General features: G+C 42.1%; 1 protein-coding gene across 2 annotated transcripts in view; it reads left to right on the forward strand.

Annotated features, from left to right (window-relative positions):
• Positions 1–26,538, forward strand: part of NKD1 (NKD inhibitor of Wnt signaling pathway 1) — a 177,014-nt gene extending 150,476 nt beyond the window's left edge. For both annotated transcript variants that reach the window (XM_078671067.1, XM_078671069.1), the window contains 4 exons: positions 12,203–12,350; positions 14,969–15,053; positions 21,299–21,429; positions 25,092–26,538. In XM_078671067.1, coding sequence (XP_078527193.1) covers positions 12,203–12,350; positions 14,969–15,053; positions 21,299–21,429; positions 25,092–25,669 — 942 coding nt within the window. In that variant the 3' untranslated portion in view covers positions 25,670–26,538. The remainder of the gene's footprint in view (positions 1–12,202; positions 12,351–14,968; positions 15,054–21,298; positions 21,430–25,091) is intronic.
• The last annotated feature ends 1,117 nt before the right edge of the window (positions 26,539–27,655 follow it).

Raw genomic sequence — 27,655 nt, forward strand, 5'->3', positions numbered from 1 at the left:
CTCATCTCGTTCACTATCACACAAGCTTTTCCCTTCATAAATATATTTCACTTTGTATTTCTTCTTCTTGCGCACCATAGGATGATAGCCAATAGTGCCACAGCTACTGCACTTCTGCGTAAGAGTAGAACATGTATTGCTGTAAGCAAGGTGTTCCTTGCTGCCACAACGATAGCACTTCCGGTTGTTGCTTCCACGTTTTTCTTTATTATTACTCTTTTTTTCATACTCCACTTTGTGAGGCATTACTTTACAGACACAAATCTGTTCCTTGTTGGATTGCTTTAATTCCGAGGCACAGCTCCCTGATATTTCTGTTTTATGCTCCATGGTCAACACCTCCTCCAGTGGAGAATCTCCATTAACCCATAGTCATTCTTGTATTGGCAGATTATTGACATGCATGACTAACTGATCTCTAATGAAATCATCATGTATGACATCAAATTTAGAGTCAATGGCCATTTATTTTTTAGCTCAGCTGCATAGTCATCACCTAACTCGCCTTTATCCTGCTTACGTTAGAAAAATGTAAATCTGATCATTTTTATGCACACCTTGGGTGCACAATATTTGTCCAAATCCTATAAAGCAGCAATAAACACATAAACGTACCCATCAACTGAAGCTTTCAGCATGTGACTATATGTTTTCAAGCCTACAGGACCCTAGAAATGCAAGAGAGTTAATCTTTTTCCGGTCCGCTGACATTTTCTTTGACTCATCAAGTGCAGCAATGCAATTCTCAAAATATTCCTTCCATTCCACCCACTTCATGGAAAGTTCAGATCCTGACTACCAAAATGCATGTGGTGGGCTAATTGAAAAATTCTGCAGTTCCGTATTTTAGTTCCACAAGGAATAGAAAACTTTTTAAGAAACACAACTGCCCCCGGACAGATAAAGCACAAGATGATGATGTGTTGAGTACGCCAATGTACTTGTGCCAAAACAGCCCATAAAAGAATATCAAGGCAAAAACCCTCACCTGTTTCCAGGGTGATAATGATAGTCCAGTAAACACACTCAGTTAATGCCTAAATGAAGTGCACTTGATCAAATGTGCCAAATGATGCTGCACACGTAGTCCTTACTGCAGTCCTCAATGCTTTTCTGCTGACTCTGTCAATTTCCACACAGGAAAATAGTAAAAATGGCCAAACGAAAAATGAATGTACTCCATCACTAAGAAAATAGTCTGTTATAGCATTCTAAAGCAATTTAACATTGTACAAACTACCAGTATTCCAAAAGGATTGAGGCCATCTAACCTTCTTCCAGGCAGGGAAACTCACTCAGACAACTTCTTTCACTGGCATAGCAAAGCTTGTGGGTTAAATTAGAACATTTAATTATTGGTTGTACCCTCCCTCTGGACACTAGGTCCAATCCTGTTCTCTATTTTAATCACAGACTCTACCTTTCCAATCGCAGGGCCTAAGGTCGAAGAATACCCCTTGCACGTGGGCAAAGCTTTTTCACAGAATTGTGGCAAACCTATAATTACAGAGGGACCGGGTGATGCATGTCTAAATGTTTGTAAACAGTGAGTGATCTCTTCCCCATTTGCACATCTTGAGGGGAGTGGAGCTATGATACCTAAAAGAGAAAGGACACATTTTGTCCTAGTCCCTTTGTAGTCCTGGTTGTTTATAATTCAGGTATAATGACTTTCATTGAGCAGGATCAGATGGGGGGGATGGGGGGGGGGGCGAACTTGGTGCGGACCGAGATAGCGGCACCCTGCTTGTGGTCCCACCTGGTGCCACACCCTGTGGTCCACAATACAGTTAATTTGAGGGCCTTCTGGCTCTCGATCTGGGGGGGGGGTGGGAGGGGGGGAAGTGGGGCCCACTTAAGACTCACCTGGGGAGCGAAGGAGCCACTGGAGCTTCCACCAAGCCTCAATCGGCAGCGTCGCTGCAGTGGGCGTGCCGCCTGGACCTAACCGCTGCTCTAGACGATTGTGGCAGCTTTATGGACCCACCTCAGTTCCGGACTGCCACAGTGGCTGCCTCTTTTACCACTGTTGACCGCAAGACTGCTTCACAGCCAACCCCTTCAAGGTGCCCCAATCTTGTTGCCTACAGTCCTGCTGAAAGTGCCTGGGTGCCATCTGCTGACATGACAGTATGTCTAATCGTAGGACCTGTCCAACTGCCCACATACCTTCTGACCTGCGTCTCTGGTGGAGACTGCTGGGAGCATCTTCAACTTCATCAGAGGCTGCCTGCTCTCTCCTGTAATTGTGCCTGGTGTGCCTGTGGCATTCTTGGGACACTCGCCACCTCCTAGGCTCCCCTTGCCTCATCCACTGATCCTGGCTCTTGTTTCCCTCCTGAAGTGGCACCTGCAAATCTTCTTCTTTGCTCAGTGACTATGAGACCACATCAGACATTTGGCTCTGGCGTGCTCCTACTGTGCCCTTAGTTGAGACCTGGCTGGCAGCCCCTACACCTGAGATTCCTGAGGTGAAGGGAGGTGAGTGCATGAGCCCCACTCTGCTGTGCATGCCAGCCATACCATGATACCTGCATAACCCACGTCGAGGATGGCGTCTTGTGGCCTATAGTCACTTGTCACTTCCTCCTGCACTAAGCCTTATTCCACAGTACTGCTTTAGAGGCCCTATGGAATTCAAATTTACTGCTTCAGGCACTCCTACTAGAGTGCTGTGCATGCTATGGCCCTTCACGGATTAACCAACCCACAAGGGGTGCCCCTCGTAGAGTTGTGCAGGTGGCCAACGACAAACATGCAGAGCACTTGGCTTCCCCTTTTGGTCCTGACCCTCTGCTCCCAGATCTTCCTGTAGGGGTGCCTGCCCACCACCAGCAACCCAACAGCGGCAGAAGCATCTAAGTGACCCACCTGACAGAGGTTGGGAACCTCTGTCAGGTGGGTCACTTAGAATCTTCTGCCGCTTCTTCATGCTGCCACCTAAACCTGCGGCATGCCAATTGCTTTTCTCAGAGGCAGTAGCACGCACTAAGTCCCAGGACACCTGCGCTTTATCATCAGTGCAGCGCTCCATCTCCTCAAAGAGTATAGATGCGTGGATGAAGGAGAATTCTGCCATTGGAGCCGTCCTCTCCACCATGAATGATAAAATGACTGACTTCACTGTGAAGGTGAAGTCCCTTTGGACTGAGGTGACTGCCTTTCACACTCATTTGGACACCTTGGATGCTCGAGTGGACCAATTGGACTCGCAGTACAACACCTTACTGGATTGGGGAAAGGCCATTGATTTTCTCCTCAACAAAGTTACAGACTTGGAATGCAGGCCTTGAAGGGACAATATCCATACTTTTGGGTTTCAGGAAGGGGCAGAAGGGGGCCACTTGCTGGTCTTCCTGAAAGATTTCAGGCCCAAGATGCTTGATGTCCGCTTCTCTGAACCCTTGGAGTTTCAGAGGGCATATAGGATCTTCTCCCATGCTACAATGCAAGACAACCCCCGATTACTGCTTGGCTCCTGCGCCACCAGCATGCCTGAGTTGTCCTTCTTGTGGCGAAGCAAGCACCAACTCTGCTGGTCTATGAGGGCCACAGCATCACCTTTGCAGCAGACTACTCGCACGCTACCAACAACAAACGCAAGAAATTTGTGGTGCTGCAACCCCGGCTTCATCGCTGGGACTTCAAATATGTCCTGTTCGACCCAGAGAAAATAAAAGTTAACTAGGACGGAGAACTCGGACATTGTTTGATCTGGGAGAACCGGAGGCTTTCCCGGATTACTGCAAGAGCTACCCTGGATACCACGACTGACACACCATGCTTGGAGAGTGGCAGGTCCTGGCCCTCTCCTTGTCAGAGGCCACATCATCCCCAGTCCTCATGGCACAGGGAGTCCGTCTGCAATGGCCTTAGCCAGGTGGTTGAGACCCTAAATAGGAGTATGGGAGCCAGAAAGCTCCTGTTCACAGCCCAAGCAGATGACAACCCACTAATGGTTGATTCTACCACCTCTAGTCCCATGTTCTGCCCATTTTGTTTCTGGCTTTTGCTGCCGCATCTCCTCTGTGGCTTGCCGGTGGAAGGACTTCCCCACCCATCATCCTCCTAATGCACCTCTATCCTGTGTAGTGACTTTGGGTTGGCTGCACCTATTCTAAGCCCCGAACCTGAGATCACCACACTGCGGGACCCCACACTCGGGTATGCTGCCCCACTTTTTGCCACCAGTGATCTCACGGTTCCCCCGCCGTCTTCAGTGGCTCCCCTACTACAGTACTCCCCAGAGATGATACTATACCTCTGCTTCTTTATCCCTGTGGGGGATTGCTGTTACCTGCTGACGTGTCCCCTACTCCCCAGATGAGTTCCGTGGCTCCTGGTGTTGGTTGCCTCCACCCCCCGGTCCCAGTGCATTTGTCCAGGGCCCAGGAAAGCATAGCACCACCAAGCACAGGATTAAGCTCCAGACATAAAAGAGTGTTTATTTTCTCTTTCCTTCCCCAGTTTGCATTCCCCATCCTTTCCCTACCTTCATTCCCGATACAGAAAACAATTGGTAATGATATATAATAATAGACACAATACTCAATATTGTATTTACATCAACCATAATTGATAGACAAAAGAGAGAGAGGGAAAAAACAAATGGACACTATACTATGAATATCAATTCAATTCTTTATATTTCTTTTAACAAAAAAACGCATTTGCATACAATTAATGCATTTTGGTTGCTCCTTTAAGTGCATGAGAGAAAGCACTTGTAGGAGTGCTCAAGTGATGTGTAAGAAGAGAAAAAGATGAATCTGAAAGTTATAGACAACAATAAGAGCAGCGGCAAGGACAGTGTCACTGCAGTAATCCTGTCAGGAAAGGTCTCAAATATTTACAAAATATATCCATATAAGAAAAAGAGGCTGATCAAACAAAGCACATCTGTTTTTAGGATAATAAGAAAACAATCCAGGCTTGTATAGTTATGTCGTCGAATGGATCACTGAGCACAGTTGCTCTATTACTGAGTGAGGCAAATGATGCTTGTAACTTGAATACCTTTCAGCTAGTGACCCCTCTTTTTGAGTAGTTAGGGATGTCTCTGAACCTGACACTATACACACAAGCCAGTGACCAAATCTGATTCATTCATTTATAGACTCTTCTATCCATGAATTCACATTAAGTTTGCTGTGAATAGGTAGTACACTTGGATTCTTAAACTTTATTGGATCTTCCGCCTGCACGCAAGACTAGATAAGGAACCTATTGGCCCATCCATGCTCTCAGATTGTGCATGACTCCTCCACACCACTGAAGGTTGCTCACGGTCCTTCTTTTATGTGCTGATGAAAACCTGCCAGTTAGGTCTTTAATTGCCACACTTATTATCCAGATCGAAACGTTGAAGACATAACTATACAAGCACGGATTGTTTTCCTATTATCCTAAAGACAGATGTGCTTTGAACATTAGGTGGCATGCTTCATCATATGAGCCACTTCTTCTCCTTCAAACACTGTTGCTGATGAGATCACAATGAGCTCTTTATGGAATGAATTCATGTGTGAGGTAGTTAACCAGTGAATTTAAAATTGTACATAGGGTGGATAGAACGTCTTTATTGTTGTCTCTGGAGCACATGATTAAAAAAAAATAAGGGAACTGTAGGAGCTATTAAGGCCCCCTGTGTCTTATTTTCATGGTCAACATGTTTTGCACTTTTTAAATGACTCTATAGACGAATTGCATTCCTTAGGTTAGGTGTGAACCTTACACTTTCTCTATATGGATAGCTAACCCTAATCATGAGTGCATTTGTGGAAAACTTGTATAGGGGTTAGTAATATTCTGAGAAAGTGAGAAGTAAAAGTGTTTGCCAGTTAGAATAGTCAGTTTCCCAGCTTTGATAGAGTTTCAAGCTGGACTGTGTAGCATTGCCCAGAAGGGAGGGAAAGAGCAATAACAGAATTCAAGATTGTTAGGTGCAGGTGTATGCTGGTTTTCTCACTGTTAGGCTTTCTCTTCTCTTTTTTTCCCTCCAGTATTTGTAAAGCCAATAGATCTGGCATTCATGTGCTAAACAGCATGACTTTTCATGTGTTAGCACATTAAAGCCAGACCGATAGGCTTTGCCATTTGTTTTTAGGTCGAACATTCGAGACCTCTTGTATATACTTTAGTATATACTTATATGTGTATTCACTTTATGGGCTCTAGAGACCAGCTCTAGGACTTGTCTGCTTCCGCTTAGGGACTTTTTTTTCTGTTCAACTGCCTCTATTCAACTGTCTTGATAGAAAACGACCAGCAGAGGTCAGTAAAATACCAGAATTGCATTCTGTTTGTTCAACTGCCTCTATTTAACTGCCTTGGTGTAAAACGACCAGTAGAGGTCAGTAAAATACCAGAATTGTTTCCGGTTAGGGACCTTTTAATTTAAATTTTTCTGGCAACTGCCTATATTTAACTTTTTTGATAGAAAACGACCAGCAGAGGTCAGTAAAATACCAGAATCACTTTAGCATTCTCTAGATTCCAGTCCATAGTAATTGTCTTCCACAAGCACTCGTAGACAATAATATTTTTTTCAAATCTTATATTTCAGTGATAGGACCACTAAAGGACCTGATTTTATATTAAAAACAGAGTTTTGTACAGGCAATATTTCTCTCCATGTGTTCCCATACTTGGTGTGTCACGCAGTTTGGTACTTACTTTCCCTCCATGTTAAAGAACAGTAGATGTTTCATGCACTCAGGCTAATTTGCTGCACAGTTAATTACATATAAGATCCCAAAGGCGAGTCTGATTACATTGCAAATGCTTTTTTCTTTCTATCCTAAATTTCTGATTTCTTCCAGTCTGGTCCTGAATTATTTGACTACATGTATTTTCTAGTTTGCTTTAATCCTGTCATTGTAGTAAGTGCTGGTTGTGTGCCTTGTTTTTTCTACAGCTGCTTCTCTCCTCAGTCTTAGAAGTTGTTAACCAGGGGGCCTATCCTTCTCTTAGTCTTAAAAGTTTTAGCTAGGGGCTTTTCCTTCTCTCAGTCTTAAATATTTTTAGCCAGGGGACTTTTCCTTCTCTCAGTCTTAAAGTTTTTTTACCCAAGAGGCTTTTCCTTCTCTCAGTTTTAAAAGCTTTTAGCCAGGGGGCTTTTCCTTCTCTCAGTCTTAAAGGTTTTTAGCCAGGGGGCTTTTCCTTCTCCCAGTCTTAAAGGTTTTTAGCCAGGGGGCTATGTTTTTAGCTAGGGAACTTTTCTTTCTCTCAGTCTTAAAAGTGTTTAGCTAGGGACTTTTCCTTCTCCAAGTCTTAGAGGTTTTTAGCTAGGGGACTTTTCCTTCTCTGCGTCTTAGAGGTTTTTAGCCAGGGGGCTTTTACTTCTCTTCATTTTCGAAGTTTTTATCCAGGGGGCTTTTCCTTCTTTTTTAGTAGCCCCTTCATGAAGGTACTAGTCAGTTTCCCAGCTTTGATAGAGTTTCAAGCTGGACTGTGTAGCATTGCCCAGAAGGGAGGGAAAGAGCAATAACAGAATTCAAGATTGTTAGGTGCAGGTGTATGCTGGTTTTCTCACTGTTAGGCTTTCTCTTCTCTTTTTTTCCCTCCAGTATTTGTAAAGCCAATAGATCTGGCATTCATGTGCTAAACAGCATGACTTTTCATGTGTTAGCACATTAAAGCCAGACCGATAGGCTTTGCCATTTGTTTTTAGGTCGAACATTCGAGACCTCTTGTATATACTTTAGTATATACTTATATGTGTATTCACTTTATGGGCTCTAGAGACCAGCTCTAGGACTTGTCTGCTTCCGCTTAGGGACTTTTTTTTCTGTTCAACTGCCTCTATTCAACTGTCTTGATAGAAAACGACCAGCAGAGGTCAGTAAAATACCAGAATTGCATTCTGTTTGTTCAACTGCCTCTATTTAACTGCCTTGGTGTAAAACGACCAGTAGAGGTCAGTAAAATACCAGAATTGTTTCCGGTTAGGGACCTTTTAATTTAAATTTTTCTGGCAACTGCCTATATTTAACTTTTTTGATAGAAAACGACCAGCAGAGGTCAGTAAAATACCAGAATCACTTTAGCATTCTCTAGATTCCAGTCCATAGTAATTGTCTTCCACAAGCACTCGTAGACAATAATATTTTTTTCAAATCTTATATTTCAGTGATAGGACCACTAAAGGACCTGATTTTATATTAAAAACAGAGTTTTGTACAGGCAATATTTCTCTCCATGTGTTCCCATACTTGGTGTGTCACGCAGTTTGGTACTTACTTTCCCTCCATGTTAAAGAACAGTAGATGTTTCATGCACTCAGGCTAATTTGCTGCACAGTTAATTACATATAAGATCCCAAAGGCGAGTCTGATTACATTGCAAATGCTTTTTTCTTTCTATCCTAAATTTCTGATTTCTTCCAGTCTGGTCCTGAATTATTTGACTACATGTATTTTCTAGTTTGCTTTAATCCTGTCATTGTAGTAAGTGCTGGTTGTGTGCCTTGTTTTTTCTACAGCTGCTTCTCTCCTCAGTCTTAGAAGTTGTTAACCAGGGGGCCTATCCTTCTCTTAGTCTTAAAAGTTTTAGCTAGGGGCTTTTCCTTCTCTCAGTCTTAAATATTTTTAGCCAGGGGACTTTTCCTTCTCTCAGTCTTAAAGTTTTTTTACCCAAGGGGCTTTTCCTTCTCTCAGTTTTAAAAGCTTTTAGCCAGGGGGCTTTTCCTTCTCTCAGTCTTAAAGGTTTTTAGCCAGGGGGCTTTTCCTTCTCCCAGTCTTAAAGGTTTTTAGCCAGGGGGCTATGTTTTTAGCTAGGGAACTTTTCTTTCTCTCAGTCTTAAAAGTGTTTAGCTAGGGACTTTTCCTTCTCCAAGTCTTAGAGGTTTTTAGCTAGGGGACTTTTCCTTCTCTGCGTCTTAGAGGTTTTTAGCCAGGGGGCTTTTACTTCTCTTCATTTTCGAAGTTTTTATCCAGGGGGCTTTTCCTTCTTTTTTAGTAGCCCCTTCATGAAGGTACTAGTGATTTCGACTTATATTTGACTTGAGAACTGACAAAGTGGCTGCTGAGAGCAGTCAGCCCTTCCTCGAGCACCCCTAAAGGATATTTAAGGAGCGACCATTGTGACAAGCCCTGGGAAGCACATTAAAAGTTAATATTCCTTTTCAGTGATGGAATGCCATAATCTATTACTAGGGTGTAAAGGCCAACAATGCATGTGAATGCACAAACTATTTAGTACAGCCGTCGGCGGGTTTTTCTTTTCCTTTATGTTTCTGGTTTCACAGTCCAAGTTGTTCTAAATAAATTAAAAAAAAGCAGTTGAGCCATCTCTGAGAGAGAGAACGAACCATGGGGCTTTTTTTGTGGTCTATTTATCAAACTGCGCCCTTGTGGACGAAATATATTTTTTTCTCTTGGAAAAAATATTTTTTTTATATTCTAGACCTATCTGAATGAAAAAACGAATCTTTTCAGTATATAGAGTTTGAGACCATAGATTAAAATATTACATCGCTGTACATAATTTATGTTATGTTTACCCAACTTAAAGGGACTCAATGTTTGATCTTTTAAGGATGATCAGTCTTGTTTGGCATTAGAACTGTGATGTGCAGGTAGCTACTGATCCTAGCAGCTAATTTATTCAACAGACATTCTGGCTAGGATGATTCAACGTCTTAGGCAAATCCATAATGCTTCATTGGTTAGACAAAAATATAAGTCGTAAAGCTAACATAAGCTACCTCTGAAGCACAGTTGTATTGAATGAAATATGCCACAAATCCCAGAGTAAATCTAGTACAATGATTGCGAATTATTCTGCTGTCTATGTAAGTGGTTACTTTTTGAATACGTTATATATAACTCTTTAGCACATAATTATTTCTTGAAGTCAGAATAATTTACTATACATTCTTTTCTGTATCTGTCTGACGACAGAAGGACTCGTGGCAAGACGAACAGACAGTTTTTACAGCAAAATATTGTCTCTGTATTATTAGCAAAAATCGGATTGTTGAATTGCCAGAATCTTATGACGTTTACCACTTTAAATGTGTAATGCAACTATAAGTTGGGTGTAACATCTGAAGTTTCAGTACACCGTCAGAAATCTCTGAAATAGATGATTCAACATTTAACCACAATCTACCATCAGAAATCTGTGAAATAGAAGATTTTAACTGTAACCACAATCTTTTATTTCTCATCATACACCTTAAACATACTTCAATTTGTTTACCAAAGCCCCTTCCAATCGTAGTTTGAGGGAAAAACATGTTTCATCTTGTTTTACTGAGAGCCACTATAATTATTATGTGTTTGTATAGTGTGCAAATCAGTAGTCTTTTATTACCCATTGTAGGCACTGTGCAGTTCGTTGAAGCTATGCAAGAGGAATCTTTGGGATGCCCTATTCAATGTCTTGCTTTGTTGGCCTTTGACATTATTTAACCCCTTCAACATAGTTTCTTGGCCCTTGTCGCATTAAATTAACAAAAGTTACATTGTTATACACCACACACATGCATAGTGAAAAGTAGATATTTACAAAAACCTTAAAATGGCTTGCTGTAAGCATACAGGTAGCCGTACATTAGGGCATTTAAAACGTAACATTCCTTCTAGCTTGATATTGTTGCCCTGTTTCTTTTCTAAAATGTCCCACCTCTGAAAGAGATTCTTGCGGATTTTAGAGTGATTTAGGCCATTTTAATTTAATTTCCAAATTTTCACGTTTTAAAACCAGTCCAAAATATTACTGAATTGGCTTCTGAAAAGATATGTATGTAATTGTATTCTATTTTATTCATTTTAATTTTAGAGTTTTGTGTAGCGCAAACAAGACCCAAATGGGTGACAGTGCCCTTTACAGGAATAAGCAAGTAATTAAAATAAAAATAAGAAATACAAGGGGGAAGAGGTATAAATGTGCAAGGTATAAGACATGAAGACCCTAGTTACACAAACAAAAATACTGATATAGAACAAAGTCCATAAGTGTGTCCGAGTAATATGTAGAGGGTTGGGAAGCGGCATAGTGCAACGCAGCACTCAGTGGAATGGGTGATGCCTCAATAGCATGGAACGTTGGGTAACCAAGCAATGTTGTGGCTCAGAGTGAGAGGACTCTCTTGGATAGTAGAATTTTGAGTTCCTTCCTGAAAGTGTATGTGGATGGGTTGGGTCTAGTCACCAGAGGGGGAGAGTTCTAGATTTTGGAGCCATTCTGGAGAATGGTCGCTTGTAGGTTTACTATTTGTTAAGCTTTTGTGGCTTAATAAGTAGGGAGCTGCTGCTTCTAGAGGTTCTTGTTCCACCAGATGGGGTTCATTTCTGGGTTAGGTAGGATGGGGTTGTTGTGGTGTAGTACTTTGTGGGTAATTCAGGCAATTTTAAGCTGGATCCTTGTCTCAAAGGATAGCGATTTCGGAGAACAGAGTTCTGGTGGGATATGATCTCTTTTTTAGAGCCTTTGATAAGCTTTGCTGCAGTGCTCAAGGTAGCCTTCAATGGAGCAACATTGATTTTCGGAAGGCCCATAAGGGTAGCGTTACCATTGTCTAATTTCGATATATCCGGTTATTTGACCATAGTTTTGAGATCTACTGTGGGAAGCAAAGGCTTAAATTTCCTCAGTACATGTAGTTGATGGAGCTGATGTGATTTTGCTTGGAGAGTGTATTGTCTGGAGTTACTCAAATGAATTTTGTTGGGTCAATGATGTGAGGGGTACATTACAGGGCAGTGAGATGTGGTAGCCACTCTTTGATAACAGGAGAAATGCTGGTCGGCGAGACACAGTATACATTCCGTTTTTGTGGCGTTGAGTTTATAGTATAGGCTGGTTTTTCCCAAATTATTTCAGGTGAATGTAAGATAGCTCTAACATTTCTACAGAGACAAGTTTCCATATCTGCCTGGGTACTGACCTCATTAAACCTCATGTGCTTGCTTAGAGCTTAACATATCATCTTGAGACATGTGAGTTAGGAGTACTCAAGAGAGTAATCTTAGGTGAGATCTACCTAGTTTTAAAATCTGGTCTTTTAATTTGCTACTCTAAATTTTGAATAAAGAATCAACCTAGTTCCTGTGCAGAACAAACTGACCAACTATTATTGTTGGTAACAATGTCCATCATTCTGCTTTGACTTCCAGTTATTTTCTGTTATTCCTTCGCTCTTGTTGTGACTGACCTTTACAAACCATACACATGCTTGTCTTCTGTCCCACTGTAGGATATTACCAGCCTCCTCCACACCATCTATGAGGTAGTTGATTCTTCAGTGAATCACTCTCCTAGCCCCAGTAAGACCCTGCGGGTGAAACTTTCTGTGGCACCAGATGCCAGCCAGAAGAAGAAGACCATACTGCTCAACAATGCAGGTAAGCAGCACCGTAATGAAAAACCAAGTATTTAATAATCCATTGATGTTGTTTTCATGGGATCTGTTCCCTGTGAATTGTTTGTGGCTTCAAGCGAAACACACATATTGCTGCCACTAATTGTTTTGATGGCTTTCAAATCTGCATTGAAAAACAAAGAAAGCGCAGCATAAGCCAAAGTGATCATTTTTATATACCTACTAAATTACATTTGTTCATTATGGTGATGCGTAAAGCAAATCATTTTGTAGATTTTCAAGTAGGCAACTGTTTTCTTTTAGAACAGGAAGTCTTTCAATAGTGTGACTTAGACCAATCTATGTGTGTCCCTCTCTCAGTATATTGTTGCTATTTTGTCCAGCTCATGCTATCACCTAACCTGAATTCAGGCCAGTGCCACATAGAAACATCCTGGAAGGTTCTGTGTGGTAATTTAAAAATGTTGTTGGCTAGTACCAAACAAGAACTGTGAAACAGGCACAGTTCGGGGAAGATTTATCTGCTGTATATGCTTACATTAAGACTAACCCATCACTTTGTTGAGTGCCAGTCATTCGTTTAATTTAAAAAACTTTAACACATATATACTCCACACCGTGCATCTCACCACCCACCTGAACCTGAATACTGTGTTTACGCATGCTTGGGGCAGCTATTTATTGCAGTGCTCAGTAATTTTGTTTGGGAGTTAATCTACTCCCCGAGGCAGGAAGTGGGTGTTCCAGAGTGTAAATACCTTGAAACATAAGTGAGCACCTACAAACTGGTGATTTTTTGAGTACTCACAGAGCTTTTCATGCATATTTCCACCAAAGTTATAGTCATTTACTCCTGTCAAGGGAAGAAGTACATCTCTATTCAATTTTGAGATGGGAAATGAACAACCACAATGTTGGTGGACGTGCATAATAAAAATCAGTTTGGGCAGGGAAAAGGGTGTAGCCAGACTACATCATATCCCAGAAAAGTTTGCTCCTTTGCATCATGGTAAATGAAGTCCACAATTTCCACTCCCCATAGTGTTGACTCAACTGACTTTATCAAGTCTATCTACTCAGTATATTTTGTTACTTTCTGACCACACCCTTTTCCCTCCCCACACTGATTTTCACGACCTCCTCTACCATTTATCTCACATTCCTAATGTTTCTTTTTGTTAATATTGAATTCCGGCCCATTGATTAAACTTCATCTGGCCGGAGATTCCGCCCCCGATGTGAAGATTCCGGCCCGGTTGCAGAGATTCTGGCCTGAGCCCAAGATTCCAGCCTAACTGCGGACGTAAAGATCAAACTAGTAAATGGCCTCTGTAAATACCAAAAGTCGTAAAGTTAATCTTTTGTTTCAGATTGCCTTTGTGAATCGGGCCCTTACTTTATACTACCATAGCCACACAGTCGAGCGAGCAAAGGTGAAGCACCCAGCCTTCCCGTTGTGGAGACCAATATCGGCACTGAACGCGGCTGATCCACTTCAAGGCACTCGAGCCCTCCCACATTAAGAAGAAGGACAGTTATTAGATTTCCATAGCGCCAGAGATGCCGCTTCTCGAGTAGCCCCCGCGCGCTCTTCAACTGGAAATACATTCCTCTCTGAATACAAGTCCGGATTTTTGAACAAAGGAACTAAGTGTCAGTTTTGGTCCTGAGGAGAACCCCCACAAGTTCCGGGGTTTGAAACGCGTAGACCACATTGGTCTCGGGTCATTTAAAATCTTTCTTGTCAAATAACTGATAGTGAACAGCAAGAGACTTTGAAACTCTATCTGATTTATAAATATTTCAACTTTGATAAACGAAGAAAACTACTTCAGAGAGTGTACAACCTATTTCATCATTTTTTGACACCGAGACCTATTATTGTTTTTGTTGAGAGAATGAATTCGTGTGAATGACTGGCCAAGACTGTATGAAGCGTGCAAGTGTTAAATCCACAGTACTATTTGTTTTTTGTATATATTGTATATATATTATGTTTGTATTTCCATGCACAAAAAATTGCATTTAAAAAGTGAAGAAACCTAAAAAGAGCAATTAAAAATCATTTTTTGCAATCCTTTAAGCAAGTTGTTTATGTTATATTCATAACAACCTTTTCTTTACAGTTTGTCAGCTTCTGACTGAAGTTCTCAGCACTGGCGTTTGTTTTGTTTAAATACTTACTTTATACTAGGCACCATGACCAAATTATAAGTGACCAAAATTGGACTTTTGCTTGGGCTCAGCATTAAAGTCACGGGTCTTATTGCTGTTTGGGCCTTTACACATTTAATCTGCACCAATTGGGGTGTAGGGGTTAGATCTGGGGAATTGGAGAAGGAGGTTGAACAATAGGGGGGGTGGAATTGAATCCACTCTGCCCATGTCTACTAACACTGGGTTGGGATCTGGCCTTCACTGCTTGTTAAAAGTGAGTCTAGGAAACTAAGGTGCTCTGTCAATGATGCTACCAGCTATTGGACTAGGGAAAAGATTTCCAGAGAACATTAAAACAAAAAATCGGCACATCAGCGCAGAATCAGATGTGAAAGACTGAAAAAGTGAAATGATGACGGCACTAAGATATGATTCTTACGTGATAGATTTTCAAACCAGGGCTTGTCGTGTTTTTTTGAGCAGATCTTCAAACTTCAAGGCAAAGGACTGAGAGCAAAGCAAATGAAGAAATGCGGAGCTCAGAAAAGAAACAGCGACCATCACTCAGGTAAGCGTCTCAAGCACATCCAACGTATGTTATGAAAGTGGTTTCTTGTGTTTCATATGACTCTAACAATGCAGTCTTCAGCTTGTTTCTACTGGTCGTGTCCTGCTGCAGAAAGGGTTTTACAATCAATAAATGCAAGATGAGTGGTTAGAAATAGTTTTCCATGGACAATGGCAGAAATTGGATTTTAATACTTTGTAAAATACATAGAATCGCCGCCCTTGCACAACATATAAAAATCCATGTGTTTCGAATACAGGAACAGATCTATAGAAATTGGTGTATTTTGTTACTTTCCATGGCAATAATGTCTATAGGGTTAGATTTGCTTTCTTGCTGTTGTTGCTTTCTGTATCACTTACACATGAATAAACTCTATTAATGGGCTGGCAATGAAAATTAACAAGGCTTTAAATGTGCCGGTACTAGCCGGTACTGAGTACCTGCACTTCTTTAAGGAGAGTACCTGCACTTTTCAGATCTGATGCAATACATTTAACCCCTTCCACGTGGGGCTAATTCCCCCGCGGTGCGGGGGAAGGGGGGCCGCACACGGCTTCACGGTGCTTGTGACGAGCTCAGTTCGTCTTGCTGCACAACAGAGCTGTGACTCCGCCCACTCAATGGAATGCCCCGCACAGGATGGGAATTAGCCCCGTGTGGGCGTTCCGCGGCGGTTATGACGAGCTGAGCTCGTCACAAGCACCGCGGCGCCGTGCGTCGAACTGTTAATGGGAGGATACAAGCACTTCTCAAGAGCAATAGATACTATGAAGAGAGAGTAACAGCGCTTGTGTATTTCCATATGTAGGTACAATTTATCAAACATTTTTGGGAAATGACTGGCAAATAGGTGGGGGGTTTGTTTCCAGTAGACGTGTATAGCAGCCTAATTCATGGGTACCAATTGCTTGCAAATACGTTTGCCGGTGCCACAAATGTTCCATTATTGAGTGTTCCCCCTCTTCTTGTGTTCCTTAAAGGGTTGTTTGTTGCATAAGATAAATAAGCAGCAACTTTGGCTTGTATATAATATTGAAAACGCTTCCACTGAAAGCCCTGGTGACACCACAGCAATGTTGCTGCTCCTGAGTTTCAAAAAGAGAAGGGTAATCCAGAGAGAAAATTACTCACTTTAAAGGATTTCCCTTCCCCCTACAACGCTCACCTGGCATGACGATAACTAGTGAGAAGTGAGCAGTGTGAGCACGCGCACATCGATGTGCCTGCTGTCACTGCAGTCCAGAAAAAAGGACCGCCTGTGCTAGGTTACAAAACAGAACCCGGTAGAGTCTAGAGAACCATTTTGAGGCCTCCTTTAACCCCTTGCTTGCTCGTGACGGAACCATTTTGTCACGAGCCACGGTGGTGCTGTGCTGGTGACGGAATGGTTCCGTCACGGCCCGGCCGCCGCGCCTGCGCTGCAGTGATTTCGTGCCTGCAAGGCACGTTCTATTGAGCGGGCGGGGCCGTGACGGAACCATTCCATCACAAGCACAGCGCCACAGTGGCTCGTGAAGGAGTGGTTCCGTCACGAGCATGGCGGCGCCGCGCCGCCCCCCTCCCCCCTAGCACCGCGACGGAATTACTGCCGCGGCCAAGGCGTTAAAAAAATGCCGGTGCTCAGTATAGGTGAGACCCAGCCCACTTAAAGCCTTGGTTCTTTTCTATGCTGAGATAAACACCTGAATGACACCGTACAAGGAAATTCTTGCATTTCAAAACACGAAAACCAATTACTTTCAAATGCCTAATTGTTGAGGAAAAAAAAGGTTACGTGTTTGGAAGTCTTCACGTATCTCTCGTCAGTAAACGCTCCTCTGTCGTCGCGCGGCCCCTCGTGCCGTGTCAGTCGGAATACCTTCTGCTCAGAGGAGTCGGCACATAGCAGCTCCTTTCATGCACAGCTGCAGGTACAGTTACCGCTCCCCGGAGATTAGATAAAGCCTGCATACTTGAAGCCTCTTCTAAAGGAATGTACAATATTTTCGATTCCTGTCTCGAGCAGGCCTGGTTCCTCTGAGAAATGCATTGTCGTGTCAGTGGCGGCAAGATTAGCCATCAAAGCGCGGACCGGGCCTCTTATCGCCTCCTGCCTTTGCCTCCAGGAATGCCATTCGCGGAGTAGTCAGTCTGTGTCAATCAACTGAGTTCGTAAGACATACGCCGTATGCGAGGCTTTGATCCCACTTCCTATTTTATTCATAACATTCAATAATACCCCCTGACAGATGACAGAAAAACATCTGTCTCTTACTACAGTTTCACAAAAGAAAAGTTCGCTTCACAAGTTCGAGGACCGCTTGTGTAACAGATGTGGGGGGCGCTGGCATCACCCAGCTGAACTTTTTATATTTCTTGAGTATACTTTGTGTCAGTTTTCTGCCTCCCTTTGATTTTGTTATTTATGTTAAGGATTTGTGAAGTGCCCACGTCCCAGTGAGGCCGAATTAGAGCGTGACCAAAACATTATTTGTGGTCTGTCTTTGTTAGGGACATCTTAAGGATTTTGGGGTCCGTGGGCCAAACGAATTTTGGGGACCCCTCTTCAGAACAACTTTAAATTTAATATCCAATTTCAGATTTTTCATGACCTCTTTGGCCAGGTCACTGACAGCGCAGAAGCACACTCATCCACATTTTAAATGTGTTTACATCTAATATCTAGGGATATTGACTTGTATTTTCAATATTTAACATAGCAGCAGCTCACTAATATAACTGCAAATAATGTCTGTGACGCCCTCCCATTTTGAATAAGTGAGGTCCTGTTTTGAGCTAAAATAACATTTTTACAGATGTTGCACAAAAGTTAAACACAGTATTTCTCTTCAAAATGTCCCTTATGCACTCTCTCGCATCACCCACATTAAAAATAAGTTAAAGTAAAACGGTATTTAAAACAAATTGTTTAAGAATTACCCAATGTCACCATGGTAATGCTCTTTGCAGAACATAGCTGGCTCCATTAGGGGGCCACCTGAAAGTCGGGGGCCCTGGGCCAGAGCCCACTTTGCCCATGCCTTAAAATGTCTCTGCGGCACTGTGGCGTAGAAGGAGGTGGCAGGACAGAGTTACAAAGAGTAGAGACATGAGCCCATATTTAATAACAATTTACCCAACGCAAACGCAGCAAGGCAAGTTGCTGCGCTGCTTTGAGTGACGGGGACAGCGCTGAACTGCACCATAGTTACCAAGATATGGCGCTGTTCAGCCCTCTCCCTGAGCTGGCACCCATGTGGCTGCCTAGTGCCGGCTGAGGCACACTTGTGCTATGGTGAAAGGGTGGCTGCGTTGTGGCCAGGATACGTATTGTGCCTGAAGGGATACCTTCCTGCACAAAAGCAATCCTTAGAGGCATATTCCTCTTTGTAGGTGTGATGCAGAATAAAGTATACATGCAAAGAGGGAGTAACAAGGAGAAAAAAAGATATATCACCTCATTATGCCAGGGTTGATTAGGCACACCATTTGGTGCAAACACAGGCTTATTGACTTGTGTTGATCTGAGTTTGGGATAAATACATGAATGGATACACTGGAACGCCCAGTCTCCAAGTAACGCCTCCCAATGCAGGGTAATGCAAGGCAGCACAACGCAAATGTTGAGTAAATCTGGGCCTTGCTATTTAGCAGCCTCCCCCTATGCTGCTTGTACCATGCTTTCCAAAGATACAGAAGTCGCAGTGAGCAGGTTTTTGCATATAATATAATTGGAAAAGAAAACAAAAACACCTAGGCCTTCAATACAAGTGGCTGATTGATTGGATTGGAAATCCTGGCTCCTGGATTAATCCTTACCAGTAGGTACAGTATTTTGAAGGGTCGGAAAAACCATCCCCTTATGAGTTTTCCCGGGGTGTCCATTAAAAAGAGGGGAGTTACCAGGAAATCAGATTTACAACATCAAGTTCTCATTCTCAGCTGAATTTTACCCCCTAGATTTCATTTGCCTTGAACAGCCAGAGTCCCTAGGGGGAACTGTCAAAGCCCGCAGGTTTGCAAAGTTACTTATAATTGCGATGAGCCAAGTAACGCTTATTACCAGGCCCATCTGAGATTACTAACATCTTGTAATTGGGTCCTAGTTAGCATAATGCTCAACATCTCCATCAAGTCTTTATCCACTTTTTTTTTTACAACAGCCCTTCCTTTTCTACAGCCACGGCTCCTGCAGGGCGTTACACCGGGCGGTGACGTCAGGCAGAGGAGGGGCAGGGTGGGGGTTGTAAAATGCGGGATATAGACGATGTCAGGTAAGTACCGAAAAAAAAACGAATTTCGTTGCGCGCGCTGCATCACATTTGGCGATGCAGCGCGGGTAACGAAATTCTTTTTTTTCTTTTTTTTTCGGTACTTACCTGACATCGTTCATATCTCGCATTTTACAACCCCCCACCCTGCCCCTCCTCTGCCTGACGTCACCGCCCGCTGTAACGCCCTGCATGAGCCGTGGCTGCTTTTATTTATTCCATGCATTATTGTTTTTCCGTCATGGGCCAGCAGAGTGAAAGAGGTACTGTAAGAGCTTAGTCAGTTAATTGAGAAACTTGGCACGTATTAGCCGCAAAAAGCCTCTAACCATGTTGTTACTGAAGAAATCCTTAAGTGTATCTTACCCATTAAATGTAACAGTAACCTTCTCACGTTTCCCAACTGCCCCATGCCTTTTTGTGATCCCTTGCAGCTTTACCGTGGTGTCCTTTCTATGTGCAATCTCTACTTCCTCATGTTCAAATGTATTGCCCCATTCTGGCCACCACTAGTCCCATGGGATGAGCCGCATTTTCAACAGCTTGTTGCCATCCAGCAGTTGAAGAGACCCCCTGCAGCACATATATTTCCATTGAAAATCGCCATTTTCTGTGCTTTGCACAATGCTGAGTAGCTGGATTCCTAAACCACCCCTTATGAAGTATACTATGCCCTCCATTGTAAATATGACGTAGCTTCCATGAGGTATCATGGCTAAGTCTCTTCAGTGACCCATTCAATGAACTTGGTGATGCAGCAGTCTCCTTCTACTAGGTTCATGGCCACCATTGTATTGAATTTCTCAAACATTAAAACCGGACACTCTGTTATGCTAATATGTCCCCTGTAGAGATGCTGAGGACCTCTTGTAGTTGCTGGAAGCCTGGTTCAGATAGGGACTCGGAATCAAAGCACTATTTCTCCAGTAAACTGGTGATATAAATTCTTCCAAACTTTGAATGCCACTGTTTATCCACTCCAAACAAAGGAAATTGCAAATGGTGCACGATGCCTCTCTTCTGATCCACTGTTGAGTGCACTTACACTATTGGGAAGAGAATATGAGTGGGAGCCAACTGTCGCCTGTATACCTGGAGCCTACTCTTGTCAGGGCCACCTCATTCCTCTTTGCTGCCCCTCTTCCATCTCTGCCACCGCTTCTCTCTCTTAACTGTGTTTTTCTCCAATTTTCTGATTCAGCTATGAAAAGCCCTGTGTATTCCTCTGATTTTCCTTCAGTGTAGACACTCACTCGCGAGATCATACATTGCTCCTCTTTAGTGATGGCTACAACCTTTGGGAACATCTGTGTGTCATTAAGGGACAGCCAAATGCAGATGTTCACATCTTCAGATCTCATGTGTTGATGTTACAACGATCACCTGATTCGCCTTTGATTACTCCTATATTTTACATCTCCATGAGGTGGTACATGTCTTACAGGAGGCAGAAGAAGCACCAGAGAATTGTCCTTCAGCAAGCCCCTCATGGTTTGATATGTAGCCCACTTTTGTGACACTCAATCACTCACTTACTCACTCACTCACTGAATCACTCACTCACCCACTCAACCACTGATTTGAAGTGTCATAAACAAGGATGGCTTTGAAAGTTTATTCATATAATCTAGATGGTATAACCTCATTATAACACATGTAATATATCACAGATCAAACTATTTTATCTACTACATGGACCAAACCACTACATCACAAATTAAATATAGGTAAGTAGCGGTGGAGTTAAAAATAATGAATATATACTTACCTTAACAATATAGCGGTAGAGGATATAGTAGCCATGGTATTTTTTTAGGTAGTTATTATAGACCTCGATGTAGTGGAATGCAACCATCCAGAAAAACTCCCTCACTAAAATTCCATACCATGGGTTCTTTTTAAAGGGTCATGCCTGTAACGTTCTTGTTTTGAACCCTGACATGTTATTTACAAATGTTTAAGTGTCAGTTATTGTTTTTTTCTCTCCCAAAGACATCATCACAGTGAAAATCCTCCAGAACAGAATGAATGTTATCGTCAGTGTGTTGATGAGAACATCGAAAGGAGAAACCACTACTTAGACCTAGCAGGCATTGAAAACTACACATCAAAGTTTGGACCAGGTATGGCTTCAATTACAGAAATTAAAGGGCTACAGGATTATCAGCTGAGATGTAGCCTTATTTATAGTTGGCCAAATACAGAACATGGGGATCTCTGTTCTATCCCGGTTTTGTCACTTGACTGGATATCACGTTGTTGTGAACAATTTAGTTAAACTCCCTGTACCTAAAAGATATAATATATGAAATGTAACACCTGTAAAAGTGCAAATCTGCACAAAAGGCCTCTTCATAAGGTCTCCCTTGTGAAGATCTGTAACTTTACTTTGCAGACTTACCAATACCAGAGGTACCAGTAAATCCTCAATGGAATTTGGAGTGTCCCCTTGGAAATGAGAAATAAGGAGGGAAATCAAAAATTCAAGTCTTAATTTCCAAGATCATTCCTTATTTCTTTTATAATTTTACTCGGACCCTACAGCTCCATTTCAGCCACAGTGTTTAGGTGAAAAACAATCAGTCTGCAGAGATATTGCAAACCATGTCATTCTGAAGAAGCCAATAAATGTTATTATCAATGCCATCCAAATTACAATGTGTAGTTTTTACCTATCAGCCCTGTCGGAATTACCAGGAAGCTCGGAAACCCAAATTTATACAATCATATATCATTCTCCCACCTTAATGTACATTGATCCATTGCTCTTCAGTCAGGATTAGACTTTATAAATATCTCGCCATGCTAGAAGGATTCTGACCCATTTAATTTTGTATACTGCAGCTCTAGAGAGACTATATTGAGTAATGCGCAGTACTTCTTCTAAAGCAAGAGCGGCAAGCTTATCTTTATTTTGTTGGTGAATATTAAGATCACCTTCTTTTCTAACACAGGCCTAGATGCTCCTTGGAGTGAAGGCCGCGCTATACAAGAACTTTTTACATTTACATTTATATATATATATATATTTTTTTTTAAAAGGTCGATTTGTCATCCATATCATGTTGCCAAAGATACTCCAAAGGGCATGTGAGCAGAAGATGTTTCAGCAATCGGTTCGACACTAGAAAAGAAAATAGTGGGCAGCAAATATGTCATGTTATTAGCATTGTCTCCCACAACTACAAATGTAATTCATAATTTTATGAAATGTTCATTTGGGGGTGATTATGAGTTTGGCGGTCCGCCAAACCTGTGGTGGCGCAGTGGCACCGCGGCTACCGATGCACCGGCGGTACGACTGCCCTGTTCTGAGTTTGGTGGTCAGACCACCGCAGACCGACTACAACCGCTGGGGACCGCTGTTGCCCTGCGGTGTTGCAGCAGTGTGAGTTAGTATTATGCTGGTGGTGTTGTTACAGCACAGCCAAGCATATTATGAGTTTCCTCACTGCCAGCTTTATCATGGTGGTGAGCTCGCCATGAAAAGCCAGGCAGTGAGGGAACTAAGGGGGCCCTTCTGGACCCTCTGGTGCCTCAGTTCAAGGGGATGCATGCCAGGGGGCACATGTAGTGCCCCCCATGTGTGCATGCAAACCCTTTCCTGCACATCATGGGCTACGGAGTCCATGCCGTGCAGGAACGGGCTCTGGAGTTCCCATTGCGGTGCCTTTTCCAAAAGCACGGCTGTGGGAACACCAAAGGACCACCCGCCAGACAACGAGAAACTCGTAATCTGGCGGGCTGCCAGTGATGAACTTTGGTGGTGTCGGAGCAGAGCAACGGCGTGCTGCCCCACTCCCTCACTGCCAAACTCAAAATCAGGCCCTATGTCTGTGTTTCCTTCTCAGCTATTTTTAGGTCTCGCCTAGGCAGCACTTGCTCTTCGAGACACGGTGTAGTCTGGTATGAATTTAATATCCTCCTATTTTCCTCCCATCCTTTCAATTTGGTCCTGTTAGTGACATTTGTAAATGGTGGCTTTTGATTCTTCAATAGGCTTAGTAGTCCCACCTTAGTACCTCCTTTGACATGTGTTCTTACTCTACATGTTTTAATTACAGCCTGTGAGCACTATTTTCTAAATCACTTTCTTTTCCCCAATGTTTTTTTTTTTACCAGTGCGGCACTCTTCAGATACTATAATAGCACCTGTGCTTTTCTTTTCTTATTTGCAGCTCACTGCACTCGGCTGCATGCCTTTTTTTTCTATTTTTGTACTTTTGTTACAATCATGGCACCCCACTTTAGCTTTAAACATCTTAATGTAAAGCATGGGTGCCGCAATTGCTTCAAAAGTAAATAAATAGAACAAAAATGCGTCCGCAAGCCTTTTTTTCTATTTTGTTTCCTGTTACAGTCGCGGCACCCGTGCTTCAGCTTAAGATGTTTAAAGTTAAAGCACCGGTGCCACGATTGCTTCAAAAGTAAATAAATAGAATGATAGCATGCGGTCACCATTTGTTTTCCATTTGTTTACTTTTGTAGCAATGGTGGCACTGGCGCTTTAGCTTTAAACATCTTACGCTAAAGAGCGGGTACCACAAATGCTTCAAAAGTATATAAATAGAATTTTTTTTTTTGCTGCACGCCTTTTAAAAAACATTTCTTTTCTTTTGTTACAATTGCGGCACCCACACTCTAGCTTTAAACATCTAAGGCTAAAGCGCAGGTGCCATGATTGCTTCAAAAGTAAAAAAAATAGTAAAAAGAAGCATTTGCACTGCAATAGGTCTCACATTACTGAAAGTTCGAGCTATTGGCATTGCATTATTATTAGCAAGGGCAATAGCTCAAACTTTCAGTAATGCAAGACCTATTACATTGCAAATGCTTGTACTTTTAACAATTTATAAAGCACAGTAATAGCTTCACTTAGTTAAACTAAGAAGAAGGGCCCTTTGTATGGTTAACTATCAGAACATTTGCAAAATGGTCACTTAGTGGTCGTGTTCGGAGACAACATATGTTGAATCTTCAAAGCTTAATGTGAAAACTGAAAGTGATTATGGAGAATAAAAATTACAGATATTGATGTCTGTGTAACTCAGTTTCATTATTACGTGTTTTTGCCAGTTCAACTAAGGCGTACGAGGACACACGTGTGAGTCATTTTCATTCCAGAGTTAGACGTGTGAAAAAGTGCAAAGCTATTAGGGGGTTCGAATTCCACTATTTGCACAAAGCTCTTGGAATGCAGCATAGCTGGAGGGATCAAGGAATTAGGCAGCTCCCGAGGCCAGCAAGGGACATGGCACACACCGCTCTCTTCACTGCTTATGGAATTTGAGAAACATCCCTGACAGTGTCTGCCAAACCTAGGCTTTGTGATGCACCGACATGTATATTTAGTTAAATCTAAAAACTTTAGCAGGCTGCGGATCTTTTTTTGTCTCAACCGTATGACCCAAAGAAGTAGTATTGTAATTCCTGCATAGTGCTAAAGTATTATCCAACGTTATTTAACTAACATTTTTACAACGCACGATATGTCACTGAATTTAGATATAAATCCTTGCTGTCAAACTTCCAAATCACCTTGTAATGTAGACTTTTAGTGATCATTGGTATTGGCGTAATGTCCTTGAAAAGCCACCATCTGCCATGTCTTCTTCTTTTAATTAGGGTCCAACCCTAATTGGATGTTTTCACCCAAACGCCTGTCAGGTGGATTATACCATGCTTAATTTGGGAACATAATAGGCCCACATCTGTTGCTAAGTGTCTTGGAATTTCTTTAATGAAAACATTTTAAAAGGGCTAATTTTATTTTATTTGTCTTTAGGTTCACCTCCCAGTGCTCGGAAACATGATCCTCAAAACAGAGTTCAAAATCAGACTAGATCGCGCTCTCATGAACCAGAGGTCGTCCACCTGCACCATCGGAGGTCTCAGATTGTGGACACGGGCCATCTTGTCATGTTGGACCCCTCACACACAAAGGTCTCAGAGGCACAGCAAAGGCTGAGAAATCAGGACTCCAGCAAGCACTCTGTGCGATCGCCTAAGGTTCAGAGCAAGAGCGGAATGGCTGCTGCCCAATCAGGGAGAGCGGTGAGGAACAAGCCGCTGCAAGCTACATCCATTCCACTGGCCTCTCCAACGGCACTTCCGGGCCCAAACCCGCCATATCAGCCCATGCAACCACAGCAGCCTCACAAGAAGCACAAGCAAAGGTCGAAGGATGCCCACCTGATCTGCAAAGCCTTTCAAGCTTCACCGGCAGCTGTGGAAAAGGAACACGTGAAGGACCTGCCGAGTGTCGTTTTGTATGAAGGCCACGTTGGACACATGATCCAGAGACATGAACACCACCACCACCATGAGCACCACCACCACTATCACCACTTCTACCAGACATAAAGCCAGCAAAGAACCATTGAAGGCAATGAAGACATGATCCATATGAAGGAAAACTTTTATTTGTTTCTGCCACGTCCGAGGAAGTTGCAACGTGCATTATTGTTACTCCACTAATATCCAGCTTGCCTATATTTTAGACACAATCTGAAAACATTGGAACGTACACTATTCTTGTGTTGTGAAACAGCATACCACAGTCAACATTTTGTGGATGTAACATGGTGGGCAGTCATGGCTTTGAGCTGTGGTCTACTGCAGGTCATCAAAACACTTCCTGCACACGAGTACTTCAATCACTGAATCAGCAAGGAGAGCTCAAACATTGTGTAGATGTACCGCTCTCTGGCCTACCGCGCCTGGGCTTCTGCACACAAGTCTTTCTTTATCAGGGGAGTGACGTTCAAAGGAGTGGACTTGATGGAATCCTCAGAATAACAGAAATTACAAACAGCTGCTACCTCTAGTATTATTCAGATTTTATTTTCCTTTATTGATTGTAATGTGCAACAGGGGTTTTTAATATACTGCATTGTGTAGCTTTCATTTTTTTGTGTTCTTTGTCCATACCTTTTAAAGCTATACTAATGTCTACATGGAAACAGTTTTATTTGTTAAGAAACCTAGGTTTAAACATTTCACCTCGGTACTTTTAATGAAACAAGTATATTATCGCAATGCTTAATATTTATATTATTTCACTGAATAGTCAGTGCTCTGAAACCACTTAAGAGCAGAGTGGGCATGGGAGAGATATCTTCCAAACCCAGCATCACTGTATGCTGTGAAAGAACTTTAAGATTTTTTTATGCTCTCTTCCGGAAATAGGGGACAACTTTCTGCCTGATATATTTATATATATATATATATATATATATATATATATATATATATACACACACACCCACACACACACCCACACACATATATATATATGTATGTATATATATATATATATATATATATATGTTCAAATATACAATATATACACGCTCATTCTCAGGTACATTATGTTGTGTATGAATATCTGTGGTTTAAATATGCTTTGTTCCCTACAACCAGCAACTATATAGCTATGAAGGTAGGATAGTCAAAACATGCAACACATTCTGTTTTACTGTTGGCCGTACTATCTCCTCCACCAATCAGCTATGGTTTATTTTGCCGTAGCTTTCTCCTGTCTTAAAAACGCATGGAAGCAGTAAGAAGGTAGATCTAAATAAATATTGGTTCCCAGTACTTTTATATCAAGCATCTTGCATTGCGAGCAATTTTGGTCACCCTATTGAAAAAAAAGGGCACCAATAAGAGACCACTATTTTTTTTCCTGGGAAACCAACGCTGAAGGCAAGGCCTATTTGTGAGAGAGTGGTATTAACGCATAAATAGTGATTCTAAAACCTTGGACCAGTCAGTACATTATTTAATGCCAGGCTTTTGTATTAAGTACAAGAGGCAATTTATAGTCAAATTATTTGCCTTTTATTCCTTTTGTATGAAAAATATTTTGCCTTAAATCTGATAATTGTCAAGTTATGCTAAAAGTGTCTGATTCTGTCGATATATTTTTTCAGGAAACCCTTTACAATCTCTCCCAGATGATTTCAGGTTATACTTTTTTAGGTTTCGCATCCATCACAACCCATTTGCTTCATGTGGGAAAGCAATCTTTTTAAGAAAGTTAGCTGTTTTTCCATAAGTTACTATCACAATTGAAAGTTTTCTATGGGTGCTCCCATTTATTTTATTTCAATTTCCACAGTAGCAATATTGTGGCAGAATTACAAAATAGCTTGGGAAGACAATTGAGTTGACCATTTCAATATGGGCAGAAACAAACATTGCCTGATGTCACCAACTGTTACAGTCCCCTTTGTGTGATACTTTGTAGGGAATAGATCAGTGGGTTTTTAGAATTGAGTATTCCATTTGTCCTCTGAAAAGGAGAGTCTAGGTGGAAAGTAAGCTGATATCATTATCCTTCAAAAC

The sequence above is a fragment of the Lissotriton helveticus genome, chromosome 12, assembly GCF_964261635.1.
Source record: "Lissotriton helveticus chromosome 12, aLisHel1.1, whole genome shotgun sequence".
In the NCBI taxonomy this organism is placed as follows: domain Eukaryota; kingdom Metazoa; phylum Chordata; class Amphibia; order Caudata; family Salamandridae; genus Lissotriton; species Lissotriton helveticus.